At 46.9% G+C, this 14796-nt stretch overlaps 1 protein-coding gene across 1 annotated transcript in view; it reads left to right on the top strand.

Annotated features, from left to right (window-relative positions):
- LOC119170137 (uncharacterized) overlaps positions 1 to 14796 on the top strand; it is a 70287-nt gene that overhangs the window by 17624 nt on the left and 37867 nt on the right. The window contains exons 4-6 of the mRNA XM_075885901.1: positions 4980 to 5341; positions 6205 to 6412; positions 7400 to 7863. Coding sequence (XP_075742016.1) covers positions 4980 to 5341; positions 6205 to 6412; positions 7400 to 7863 — 1034 coding nt within the window. The remainder of the gene's footprint in view (positions 1 to 4979; positions 5342 to 6204; positions 6413 to 7399; positions 7864 to 14796) is intronic.

Here is a 14796-nt window from a genome sequence, read left to right as displayed (position 1 = left end):
AGTACAACACACATATACAGGAGAAAAGACGTAAACAAAATGAACCGGACCAAAACCAGGTGGTGAAGGCAGTGGGCACCCGTGTTAAGTTTATGGAGATTGAAATTATTTGTCATATCACACACACACACGCACATAGAGAGAGAGAGAGAGAGAGAGATAACACACACGCACCTAATTTCACATACTGAACTCACACGCACGCACAAAACACACACTTCCGCCATTGTTCACTTAGTAACCTACGACAAACACACACTAACAACATACGCACGCCACACATACGACATAATCTCTACACAAACGCCCATACACACGCAACATATGCGCGCAAGCCCGAACAGACAAAATACGCATTACATACAGTTACATGCACCTGACAAACACGCGTACACAGCACGATGCGCACAGACTAGCCCGAGCATCACGCGAACGTACCCGTTTCCCCTCTGCAAACCAAGCGTTAAGTCGGTGGCAGCGAATAAAGCCGTGCATCGCAACAATGTAAAAAAAAAAAATACACACTGCACGAAATGGCGAGTACTGAACCTTGTCACATTACGCCTGCGCAACGAATCGCGCTTCAGTGCGCTTCTTGCTAATAATACATAATTAAGGCTTAACAGCCAACCGGATTCTTTATCATGCTATGAATAAGTCACTCACCACATCGTGCAAGTGCACCTTTACCTGCTTAAGCATTCGCTAAATAATTGCGTTGGCATTGTTGCGACAGAAAACGGCCATTCAGTCCTTCAGGTCTTTCTCGAAAGACCTGAAGACCTGAATAACTTTCATTGCATCGCGTGCAATATCTTAAGTTCAATGGGTTGGATTGTTAACGTTCGCAAAAGAAGGAAAAGCATTGGAGCATTGGAGATAGTTAGGTTGCTGGTAAATGTCGTCAATGTTACGGCAACTATACTTCTGCTGCAAGACTTCTGTGATGGTACAAAAGAATAATAGATTGTCAAACGTCCTTAGTATTGTTTACGCAAGTGTGCTCGTTGCACCAGCCAACAGGATGTGCAACAATAGACAGGCGCCCTCGGTATCTGTGTCGTTAGCCGCATATGCATGAACGCTTCCTCCAGCCCACAGGCATTTGTGGTAAACGGGGAGAGCCGAGACAATTTGTCGTGCTTTCGCGGAGAGATTATCTTTTTTTCTAGCGTGGGCTATAATGCCCGGTCACACGGTATACATGACAGGATATTAGAAACGTCGATCTTGTAGTTGCAGCGCTGTGCCGTTTCCTTTTCTTTCTTCCATTAGCATAACGTACCAAGGCGAGGAAACTTCTTTCGCATCCTTAAAAAAGAAATAAAAAACAGTCAGCGAAGCGATCGATTGAAGTTCACATGATCCTTTACGAAGGCCCGGTTGGAAGAAAGAAAGAACCAAAAACAAAGAAAGCAATAGTATAAACGAATAACAGACAAAAATGGAAAGACGTAAACAAAGGAAAAATAAAGCAAGAAAGAAAGGAGAAAGGGGAGACAAAGGAAAAGAAAAAAAGAGAAAGAAAGAATGAAAGAAAGAAGACATCAACTTTAGTACTTTTGGCACGAACTAGGTTTCATGGCTTAAAGTTTCCAAAAAGAAGTAACGCTTTGGCACCAGATGGAACCGTAAATGAGAGTATTGTAAAAGTGGAAAAACCTTTCATCATTATCAGCAGCATCAGCATCTGCATCACCATCTGCATAATCACCTGCCCGACTACGCCCACTGCAGGGCAAAGGCCTCCCCCATCACCCGCCAGTCAACCCAGTTTTGTGCTTTCTCTGCCACATTGTGCCTGCAAATTTCTAAACCTCCTCTGCACGTCTAATTTTCCGTTCCCCTCTCAAACGTTTCCCTTCTGTTAGAATCCAGTAAGTTACCCTGAATCATCAGTGGTTGTCCTGCCTACGCGCTACGTGGCCGGCCCATGTCCAATTCTTGTTTCTGATTTCAACTATGGCATTTTTAACCCCGGTTCGTTCCCTGACCTACTGTTCTCTCCTTGTCTCTTAAGCTTACGCCTATCATTTTCCTTTCCATCGCTCGCTGCATCGTCCTCAATTTAAGTTGAACCCTCTTTGTAAACTTCCATCCGTCCGTGTGCTGATCCGTCCATGCTTTTGTTCATCCGTCCGTACGTCTTCGTGCATCCGTCCATCCATGCTTCCATCCGTCCGTGATTGCGTGGTTCTGTCTGTCCATGCGTCTGACGGACCATCCGTCTGACGGTCCGTGTTTCCGTCCGCCTGTCCATCCATTCATGCGTACATCCGTCCACGCGTCCATGCTTCTGTCCATCCGTCGGTCCGTCCGGACGCACGGACGGATGGACAGGCGGGTGGAAGGACGCCTCGCCCCACTCATCATCATTCACACTGTGGATATGATGTGATTTTGTTTTCTTAACTCTCACGCGTTAAAATTACCCATGTGTGTTCTCGCCGTTCCTGTAGGTAGATATGAGGTGTCAAACACCTGTAGCACGTATCCGCATTCCAGTGACCAATACCAGCCCACGCGTATGCGCACTGTCTGGCGGAAAGTGTTTGATGATGTACAAGACGGGATTGTGACATTATTCATGTCATGAGCAGCAAGTCATACTCGTCAAATCATCGTACCCTCCCATACTAATTTTTGTTTACCTCAAGTTAAGGGAGTGATCACGTGAGCTCCCATACGTAGATATCTAGACGTATGAATGGACAGACGGACGGGCGGACGGATGGACGGATGGATGGATGGATGGATGCCAAAAGTGCTTGCAGTACGCGAAGAAATTGTTCGCATTTAAAATTGCAAATAGCTAAAAGGATACGGCGCAGGCGAGAGTGTAACTGGCATGCCTCGTCTAAAAAGGGTAAGCGAAATGGGCGCTGATGCATGCAGGGCACTCGCAGTGAGATTTGCGATACGCATGCGTCATTAACCAAGAAAACACATTGGGCGCAAGCGTACCTCTCAATTACGCTATACCGTGCTTGGCACAAAAGGAATGCGTGCTTGGCAAAAGCACGCATTCCTTTTAGTAGAGTTAAACCTATCAACGTGTTCTTTTCGTTCTATGTCGCTTACTGCTTAAGTAATTATATATGGGAATGACACAATGATGCTTTTATTTGCAGTTAAGCCCTTGTATTTGCCTTCGACATCGAAGTGTCCTTTCGTGATCTTTTATTTTTTTCCCTCAGGGAAAAGAAGTGAGCCATTGTAATTGTTTCATGCCCAACTCAATTACGTTCAATTTGGGCGACTGGTTCTTCCAATTTGGGATGCACATAATCAGGACCGTAAAAATAAATGTATGCTCACACTTTTAACCAAAATCATTTAATTGTATGATATCACGCGTGGAAAGGTCTTCGGGCAATATTATCTGTAACGTTGTTGTTCATCTATTACTTCAATTAATTTCGACGACAGGAAATGGGATCATAAAGAAACAATGAGAGTCAATATAATATCCAAACAACAATACGCTGTCGTTATGGCAGCGCGCCATCGTTTCGCCGACGCAGTGATCGTGTGCCATCCGGTGGTTCTTCCCATATACGTCAATTTTCACCTATTGTTACGTTTGGCCCGGTACTTCATCTGGGCAGACGCCGTTGTGCGTAAGCCGGTCTACTGGGGAGGCTCTCAGCCCCTTCGGCGCCCAATCTGCCAGACGCTGTCGAAGATTTCGGCAATTACCCAGACCATGCGGCAAGCAAAGGCGAGTTCCTGGCTTTCAAATGCGGACCCTTTCGTCGTCCCTTCGAGCAGCAGCGGTGCCTGATGACCTCGGCCACTCATCTGGCGATGGGGAAGCTGTTGTGACTGGCGCCAGAGATGACGGGGAAGCGGCGCTCTTTTAATCCCCAACCAAGTAGCCAACCGGCCGGCTGCCTATGCCCGTCAGGCATTGTCCCTGCTAGCCGTAGGATGAGACGTCGTGTCGCCACGACGCCGTAAACCGTTCGAGAGAGGACAACAAAGATAGCATCTTCCTTGGAAGAGACCGTGGCGGCCGCCGCAAATCGCCCCACTAATTGAGCGAACAGATCGGCGGACCCTTTGATGTACGCTGTCAGGAGCTTGGGACCTCTCGACTAGCGGCGTACACACAACGAGGAAGAGCCCCGCTGGCGCCACCTTGCAGTGCAGTGATCACGACTCAATATTGGACGTTCACGCGGACCGTGCATGCTCGTCCCCCTCACCTGTTATGTGCGTGTGATTGGTGATCCACTCAAAGAGGAGGAGCCCGACAGGGCTTAAAACGACGCCGCAGAGTGCTGGACGTGGCTCTGAACTATGTAACGGTTCAACCATCACGCTCGTGGTTTGTGAAACCACTAACCTTTCTTTGCTCTAATTATGTGTAAATAGTGCCATAAACCTGTTTGTTTCTCGTATTCTCTTCTTGTCAGTGTTCCTTTCCTCCACCCGGTTACACCACGCTACCACAAGAGACCGGGTAGTCCCCCATTCGTAACAACTGGAAACAGCGGTGGGATGCCATCAGCAACTTCCTCCTTCAACCTTAACAACTGGTGGCAGCGGTGACATGCCATCAGCAACTTCCTCCTTCCGACCCATAACACTATTTAACATTCACTTGCGAGTCTGCGCCCGTCGGTTCTTCATCCATAATCTAGTGTGCGTGCTTGTAAGAGAAGTTTCAAAGCATTTGAAACGAGTGTTCCAATTCCCCACGTGATGCTGGCCTCTAATATTACTATGTGGGGTTTAACAACTCAAAATCATAATATGATTATGAGGGACGCCGTAGTGGAGGGCTCCCGAAAATTTAACCATCGGCTGTTCTTTAACGTGAACTGAGATCGCACGGGCCTTATACCATTTCGCCTATAAATCGAAATGCGACTGCCGCTGCCGAAATCGAACCGGCGACCTTCGGGTCAGTAGCCGCGCACCCTAGCCACAGATCCACCAGGGCGGACATCAGCTGGTTTCCCGTGCTACCGCAGGTGTACCTGAGCACGCGTCGCGGCTCCTGGGTGCTGCACCGGGTGGCGCCCAATGGCTTGCCAATGGACACGCTCATCCAGCGCCGCTACTTCCAGCACCTGCCCCTGTGGGTGCTGAACCACATGGCGGAGCGCGAGTGCCAGAGGCTGCTCAACCACGACCTGCTCGGCCTGAAGCCCCGGCACCGCCTGTTCCAGCAGCACCCGACCATCAACGACGCGCTCGCCAACCGCGTGCTCAGCGGCACGCTCGTCATCAAGGGCGACGTCGACGAGTTCACCGAGACGGGAGTCCGCTTCCGAGGAGACGCCGAGGACACCAAGGTCGACGACGTCGTGCTCGCCACGGGATACGACATCAGGTGAGTAGCACCAAAAGACGCGCGGCGATGATACAGAGCGTTAACTTTGCCTTTGCTATCGGGTGTGTGTGTCCATTGAATGGATCAGTAGAAAAGTGTTTCCGCTGGTTAATGCACTTGTACGAGGACATTGTTTGTGACCTAAGCTTTTTTTTTTCTTTTAGATGCGAAGCAGCTCTTTGAATCAAGCGTGTAATGGCGGCAGTACGAACGCGCCGCCACGCGTTCCACTCGCCGCAGGTGTGGTGGTAGTGGTTAGAAGATCAGGTGTTGGAGCGGTGCCAACGCCTGCGTCAGGCCGCAGCTGCGCGCAACCGTCACGCTCCCCTCGCACGCTTTCCTGGCAGGTTCGCGCTGACGTCACTCTCTTCCTCATAGGCAGCACGCTCGCCGCAGCTGCCGTCACCTCCACCCGTTCGCAAAACACTTATGTTCCATAATTCTGTTGCCATGTTAATGTCCCACTCACCCGATCACTTTCCTCACACTCAGTTCATTCATTAATTTGCTCGGATGGTTGAATCGTTCATTGGTCGGACTTGGTGAAGTGTACAATACATGTATGGGAGGCTGTGTAACTTTTGTAGTTCGTAATTAGCACAGTTGCATAGTTTGCGCGTCTTCATAAAGTCGTAAGAAAAAAAAACGAGTCCTTGATTTCTTTCACTTCATTCATAAATGCAAATGCCACACATAACAACTTTAAGTATGCTGTGTTCTGAAACAACATATGGCAGTCCGAAAAGTTTGCTAGGCATCGTATCCAAACCCCATCTGTGCCTAATATTGTGACAAGCGTCTTGGATAGTTGTTTAATTGTTAGAGGCGCGATCATCATATTGTGCTGCCTTTTATTCTTTCAGATTTCCGTTCCTGGATGAGTCATTGCTGCGGGTTGATAGCAATCGGCTTCCCTTGTTCAAGTACGTGTTCCCTGCACACATGGAACATCCAGAAACTTTGAGCTTTTTAGGCTACATCCAGCCTCTCGGCGCAATCAATCCCATCGCCGAGATGCAAGCGCGCTGGGTCGTCCAGGTGCTGCTAGGCAATGTCCAGTTGCCTTCCAAGGCAAGTGAACCTTTTTCTATTCCTTAAGTACCCGGGTGAAGATACGAGGCCAAGCATATTGGCAACCGTGAGGCCGCTGTATCATTTTCTGGTGTCGGCACCCCACTATGGCCTGTACACGCGCTACCCGCACATCTTCACCGCACGTGGTGGGACAACTGCCGCACGCAAGCGGAGGGCGAAAGAGCGTCGCCGATTCGTTCTTTCGTCCTCCACTTGCAGGCGGCAGGTGTCCCACCAGGTGCGGTGCGACTGTACGGGTAGCGGATGTGCGGACCTGTGTGCGGGACGCAAGAAGTGCTATACTTATAGGTTCAGGCGTTTGCTCAAGAACCCCAGTATTATTTCAGTGTCTACCCACAGCATCTACCATAGCCCAGCTGTTTCATTGAGTCGTTTACGGTGGACAAGTGCATACGCTTTAATTCGGAAAGAGCAGCCCTCTCTGCCACACTGTGCCAGCTGAGAAATCGCCCTTTTACAGAAGACAAAATATTAGGGAACTGCCTACCCAGTCTCGAAAGCGAGTCGCTGTGAGGGCATTGTTGCAGTTTGTTCAAAGAACCAGACACACGAAAAATTGTGGCTGTTCGTAGACAATGTTGGTGTGTACTATTTGGACGGTGCTATAGTCATGACATTGCTTTGTTCGCTTTGTCTCCTTCAGTTGTCATAGACTCTTTCTCTTTTATTTCATTCTTGTACACCACCTTTCTCCTTTACAAGTACAGGGTAGCAAATCCCAGACTACCTATGATTCGCTGCGCAGTTTTTTTTTCTTGGTATTTCTCGCTTCCTTTGTTTTATCCTCCTTGTGTGCCCCTTCTTCTAGTTCTCTTTTGTGGTAGACGGCCTCTTCTAAGGCGTCCCGCCACTCACGCAACCAAATAAATAAATAAATAAATAAATAAATAAATAAATAAATAAATAAATAAATAAATAAATAAATAAATAAATCAGTCAATCGCTTTTATGTCTTTCTCACAGGAGGAGATGCTGTCCGATGTAGAGCACACGGATACGGCACAGCGCTCCCGCTATGTGTCCAGTCCACGGCACACCATTCAGGTGGACTACATGCCGTACACGCGCGACCTGGCTCGCCGCATCGGCGCCGACCCAAGCCTCGCTATGGCGCTGCTGCAGCGGCCTGCGCTTTTCTGGGCACTTCTCACAGGGCCCCAAGTGCCCTACATGTTCCGTCTGCAGGGGCCGCACATGTGGCATGGCGCGGCTGATGCCGTGATCGGCACCCAGCAGCGCATCGAGGCGCCGATCAGGACGAGGCACGATTCAGCCGTTGTAGACGACAGCATCAGCGTCTCTTCAGCGCGCCAACTGAACAAGCTCTTGGGCACCGACAAGATTGTTTCGCACGCTCTCGAAATGGCCATTGTCATCCTCAGCGTGTGCGTGGTCGTTGTGCCGCTGCTTGTGAACTACCTGTTCTCGTGATGACGTGTGCGCACGCCACCCTCTCTGTTGAAGAACACTTCGTGTGGGTAAAGCAGCTGTTACCCAAGGGCCAACACAAGAAGCCTCGACAGTCAATGCGGCTACTTTGTGTGAGAAAGGGGAAGGGGTTTTAACTACCCTTTGCCTATGTTCGTGCGTGAGTTTGTATATTAACGCGACGGCGTTAAAGAGCTCGTTTCGCAGCAATTCCGGCATTGGTGGTTGTGAGCTAAAAATCATCTTATGCGTGACCGAAAAATCAAGAACGATGCAGATAAAATAAATAATAAAAATACCTCTGTCAGAGTTGGGACCGAACCAGCGTTGTTCGGGTACGAGTGGGGATCCAGCCCAGGTCGTTGGCGTGTGAAGTGGATGTTCTATCACACGGCCACGTCTCTGCTTCTGAAAACAGTGAAAAGAACTTCCTCTGCTCGGAAATGCATTGCAAGTATCTTTCATTCTTCACACACACACGCCTCCTGTATGCATGCTTAACAATGCAACATGAACTATTGCAGTAATAATGCATGGTACAAGTGCCCATTGCCAGCGGCTGTCACAACATGTGATTATCCTTATGGCCTCGGGGTTTTTAAGCCGGTCACCCACCACAAAAGGGACACACGCTACTGCGCTTATTCCCTTAAGACCACGTAGTGGGTGCATAGCAAGTTCCCACCGACTTCATCCACTAAATAAGAATAAAAAAGTTCTGCGTCCAAGGATAGATCCCAGAGTGTATGCGTGGCAAGCAAATGCTCTACCACTCGCCCACATGTCTGCTTCAAAACAAGAAGAAAAAAAAAATGGCAGATCTCACGAACTGTGGTAATCGATTATGTGCGAAACAAGAATGAGGAAGGTTGATATGTCACTTCAAAATCGGCACAACGTTACGAGGCGGTCGTAAATTATGCCATACAGGACTTCCACGTCATGATTATAATGCATGTTTGGACGTGCCATTTACCTTAGTCGTCTATTCACGTCACGTGATACGAAATGTAGTATATGTGGAGCTAGCGAAACGGCCGCGAGCGTGCTATGAGCGTAGCATGTAGCCATGTTCTACATGAAACGCATGTCATGATTATCGTGTTTGGACGTGTCATTTAACTTCGTTGTCTATTCACATCACATGATACCGAATTTGGTATACGTTGAGCTAGCGAAACGGCCGCGAGCGCGCTATGAGCATATCATGTAGTCATGATTTACATGACACGCATCTCATAATTATCATGTTTGCACCAGTCACATACTTTCGTCATCCATTTACGCCACATAATATAAAATTTTGTAACGATTAAATGATATGTGAGGTTTAACGTCTCAAAACCACCATATGATTACGAGAGACGCAGTTGTGGAGGGCTCCGGAAATTTCGACCACCTGGGGTTCTTTAACGTGCAGCTAAATCTGAGCTCACGGGCCTACAACATTTCCTCCTCTATCGGAAATGAAGCCGCCACAGACAAAATTTCGTATATGTGAAGCTAGCGAAACGGCTGCGAGCCCGCTATGCACGTAGCATGTAGTCATGTTTTACATGACACGCATGTCATGATTATCACGTGCACCCCGCCATGGTGGTCGTGTGGCTAAGATACTCGGCTGCTGACCTGCAGGTAGGGGGATCGAATCAAGGCTGCGGCGGCTGCGTTTTCGATGGAGGCGAAAATGCTGTAGGCCTGTGTGCTCAGATTTGGGCGCACCTTAAAGAGCTGCAGGTGGTCGATATTTCAGGAGCCCTCCACTACGGCGCCCCTCATAATCATATGGTGGTTTTGGGACGTTAAACCCCACATATCAATCAATAAATGATTATGATGTTTGCACCAGTCATATACACTTGTCATCCATTCGCGTACCGTAATACTAAGTTTGGTATATGTCAAGCGAGCGCACCATGAGCGCGGCGTGTAGCCATCACTTACATGACATGAATGTCATAATTTCTACGTTAAAGTCTGTCACTTGTGTTCGTCATGCAGTCATGTCATACCATACCAATCTTCCAATATGTCATGTGAACAAAACACCGCAAGAGAAGCAAGACCACGAAATGTAAAACATTACATGCATGACATACATGATATGATTTTCATGTTATGACTAGTCAGTTATGCTCGTCATACAGTCATGTTATGGCACAACAATTGTGGTATAGATACCATTATTTGAACCGGGAGAGCTCAAAATCGTAGATAGATAGATAGATAGATAGATAGATAGATAGATAGATAGATAGATAGATAGATAGATAGATAGATAGATAGATAGATAGATAGATAGATAGATAGATAGATAGATAGATAGATAGATAGATAGATAGATAGATAGATAGATAGATAGATAGATAGATAGATAGATAGATAGATAGATAGATAGATAGATAGATAGATAGATAGATAGATAGATAGATAGATAGATAGATAGATAGATAGATAGATAGATAGATAGATAGATAGATAGATAGATAGATAGATAGATAGATATACGCCCCCTCCTCCAAAAAAAAGCACGGATGTTGAGCTTGGCTTAAGTGAGCTCTCCGCTGACACTCTTGCACGCTTCCGAAAATCTTTTTGTCCCACCACCATAACCGATATATTCATGTAAAGCCCTACAACTCGATGAGGGTGGCGATTCTGGCTTGTTGGTATGGTAGCATGATAATTGATTTTAGCGCTGACTGAGGACACGGACAATAGAAGGCACATTCAAGACGACACAGAGCTAACTTTCAACAACAGTTCATTACTAGCACATTCAACTCTATTGCAATGCCACACCACGTCGTTTCTGTGTTCCTTCCTAGAGTCAGTTTACTTTTTCTTTCTTGCCTTATTTTTTCGCTGCACATACGCTGCACATAACTTGTGGTCCAACTGGTTCCTGACGCTACATCATGGCCTACTGCTGTTTTGAGTGCTGCCTTGCCCAAAATCCAATCCCCCTTTTATGCTAATGAAATTAGCAGCCGTAACATGTGCCAATGGCCTTTTCGTGTGTTCAATTTCTGGCCGCCGCGTCCACATTATTTTGTAGGATGACTCAAAATAAAAAAGTCCCTACAATGATAAAAAAAAAACGCAGCTGGTCAAGATTAAAGCAGTCTCGCAATTATATCGTATTCTAGGCCCATAATACCTTAGAATTCGTTTATGGTCCTACTAATGCTTTTATAACAACATTTTTGTTCAGTATATACTGCAAAACGTGACTCGACATCATGAGAGCTCTCTTACGAAGTGGCTGAGAGATCGCCAGGAGACCGGAGTGGTCACGCAACACCAGGCTTGCCGTGTGTAGGCTTGAATATGCAAATTACAATTGTGGCAATGGCATGGCATCGTGGAAACCGGACGGCCCGGAGCTTCCTTGTTACAGTGATGCAACTTGAGTATCCCAACCGTGCGAATCGGGCAAGGAACTCACTCAGCTTTACGCTGTCGAAGAGTTTTCCGCATCTGACTAACGTGGAACGGGTCTTGCGTCAGATGAATCGCCTTCATTCAATCCAATAAGGAAGGTAAGGCACTATTAATAAAACTTAAGGGCTGTCCGCTTGTTTCTCCACCGCACGAAAAACAGGAGATTAAAAGTGAGCATATCTTAGCGATCCCATGGCTTACTAAACTAACTGCTACAGCAACATTTCATAATTTAAAAGGTAATTTTTATTCACTTGCTTACTTGCTCGTAAAATCAAATAATTGTGCTCATAATAGTTAAAGATAGCCATTAAAGCACAGGTTGTAAGGTCGTTCAAAGAAGAAAGTGAAGAAGTTCTATAAAAAATACTGTATGAAAAGAAAAAGAATAAAATATTTGAATAAATTCAATATGTAAACAGAGTTGAATAATATAAATACTGTAGTAATAGATGAACAACAATGCTCATATGTAGAATGTTGCTTGACGATGCACACAATTTTGTCTCTCTGAATATAGTATTAATATAGACACGTATGACCATCCCTTGCAACAGCGTTGATTATTTAGGTATAAGTTCATAGGTTACGGACCTTGGATAAAATGTTCACGCTTCCGAATTCCCCATTACTACATCATTCAGGCCCTGATTAAACGCCGGAAGGGGACGATAGTTATAGCGCGAGAACAAAACGATGACACAGAGACAAGAAGGACACGAAAGACACGAGCGCTCGTGTCTTTCGTGTCCTTCTTGTCTCTGTGTCGTCGTTTTGTTCTCGCGCTATAACTATCGTCATACCATACCAACTAGCCCAAGCTGCCACACTTCTAAGCCGGAAGGGGAGCTAGTTAGGCCCGAGGAAAAGTATGTTTAACTTCTTCATTTGTATTTTTGTACAGGCACAAAAACAAGTTGGTTGTAAGCAGAAAAAAAACATAAGCAGGCGAGCTATTATTCTTTCAACTTCTATTGTCTGAATCGCAACGTCGGTGCGTGGCTTAGATTCGATTGATTGATATGTGGGGTTTAACGTCCCAAAATCACCATATGATTATGAGAGACGCCGTAGTGGAGGGCTCCGGAAATTTCGACCTCCCTTTCTTGCTACGCAAATTGTTATGTTCCTTTTTAAAAGTAGATGTAAAGTAAAAAATGGCAGATTCACTGCTGTGAAATCATGGAGGCGAAGTGTATATAGCATGAGCACCCAGTGACTCCCGATCGTAGGGCTCTCCTATGCTCCGTTTACGAAAGCGTTGGCGACGCCAATGCTTGAGGTAAGCGTACATAGCTTCCCCGGCATGAGTAGAAGAATGTTAGAGAAATTCGCTCATTCTGCCCTCGAACTTGCGCTGGTTTTTTAGGGGCGAAGCTCTTTAAAACGGCACCCGTTCATCCGTCGTAACCATTGTAGTATGTAACAAGTATAACATTTTGACCTCCAAGGTGGTGCCGGTGAGAGATTTCTTCTGTGCGTTGTTGAACAATAAAAAGTAGTGCTCAATGTACATGCCAATGGCTGCTAGTGGGGAATGAGAGACAAGAGCATTCGGCTTTTAGTTAACGCGCACGCTGCAATCCCCATTAGCAGCCATTGGCATGTACATTGAGCACTATCTGACAAGAAAGGGTTGCTACGCTATACTCGCTGGGCGTAGCCTCCTTAGTTTTAGAAAGGTTTAGCGAGCGTTGAGCCGCAGTGCCATGAATACAATGAACTAGTATATACCATGAATGAACTCGAGGTGGTTAAAGGTAGGAAGTAGATACAAAGCGCAAGCCGTAAGAAAGTAAAAGCCAAATTCTCCTGTCTCTCATTTCTCATTAGCAGCCATTGGCATGTAAATTGAGCACTATCTGACAGGAAAGGTTGCTACGTTATACTCGCTGGGTGTAACCTCCTTGCTTTTAGAAAGGTTTAGCGAGCGTTGAGCCGCAGTGCCACGAATACTGTGAACTAGTATATACCATAAACTCGAGGTGGTTAAAGTTGGGAAGTAGACCCGAAGCGCAAGCCGTAATAAAGTGTGCGTGTGCCACCTCTCGTTTAGTCCTTATATTGTCTGCTGGATGGCGGTGCTTATATATGGGGAATATATGATGAAAAGATGCGAGATGGGAGTACTTGGAGTGTTGAATAGATGGACGAACGGACACACAGACAGATGCATGGATGGACGCATGGACGAAAGCAGGGACGGACGCACAGATGAACGTGCGGACGCACGAACAGGCGCGCGCGCGGACGAGTGGATGGACGCACGGGCGGTCACACAGACGGATGCATGGACGGACGGAAGCAAGAACGAATGGACGGACGAATGCTTCGCCCCACTCTCCATCATTCACTCTGTGGATATGCTGCCAATTTTTTTCCTGCATTTTATTGACGTCCTGCTTGTTACAGTAGCCGAGGTACAATTTACCTACAGCGAGTCCCTTCAAGGTGCTTCCCCCATTGCACTAGTGACGTAGCGCAGGGGGACGGCCATTTGCTCGCTGAGCAAGACGGTAGCGCCCTCTATTGCGTGGCTCCGGAGTCAGCCGCATGTATCTGAAATGTTTTTCAGCAATTTTAAGTCAATTGTTGCAGTCACACCTCGGTTATTTGAGCTAATCATATCATTTTAGACCCTGATCGCTCATTTTAACTCAGTATTGAGCTTTGGAAGCCTTGTTACGGCCTGTAATAAACGCTTTACTGTGAGCATGATGACGCCGAAAGAGCTACATGGACGGACGGCAAGCCGGGTTCCTACAGTGCTCCGCCCTTGAAACGTTGCGCTCGTGTGAGAGCTATCCATGGGAGGCGTGCTCCTCTAACGCTCAAGGCTGCGTCCCACCAGACGAAGAACCTGACCGCGAGGAACGCGTAGTACGAGGAAATAAACACACTGCAGTTATGACACATATGATTGTGAAACGAAGTGTACTCTACCAAACGTGCAGCCAGCGTCGCAAGAAAACATCGTAGCCATATAAGTACCAGACGTATGGCTCATTTCACTTTGGTCGATTAGTCTTTGCGAGCCAACGGACATGCTGCTCACGCGCACCCGTTCACAGCAGCTTCTCTCGTTCATTGCTGTTTCCAGCCTTTAGCTCGCATGTTTGCAAGAGTCGTCGCATACCAAGCCGGAATCGAATTCGCAAAACACGTCTTTCTTAAGTGCTCTCTTTGATTATGAAACCAGCTTTGGTGGTGATGTGCTCCGCATAATGATTGGCTGGAATTTATTTCTCACGAACGCCTCTGTGTTTTGCGGTGCGGTCAAGATTGCCCTGTTGAGCAGGTATAGTCTGTTCTGATCGGCATGCTCATTGCTTCTGCAGCGATGGTTACAATTACAGCCATATAGAGCGTCTTACGAGCACTTTTAGAGGTGAAACTGCCTCATTTTGCAGTATTTGCCGAGACTTTGTTCCTTATATTCAATGAACGCATCGATAAAGCAGCTATATTAGCCCGCAAAGAAGTACACC

This window comes from Rhipicephalus microplus, chromosome 2, assembly GCF_043290135.1.
Source record: "Rhipicephalus microplus isolate Deutch F79 chromosome 2, USDA_Rmic, whole genome shotgun sequence".
In the NCBI taxonomy this organism is placed as follows: Eukaryota; Metazoa; Arthropoda; class Arachnida; order Ixodida; family Ixodidae; genus Rhipicephalus; species Rhipicephalus microplus.
This window is presented reverse-complemented; position numbering and strand designations above follow the sequence as displayed.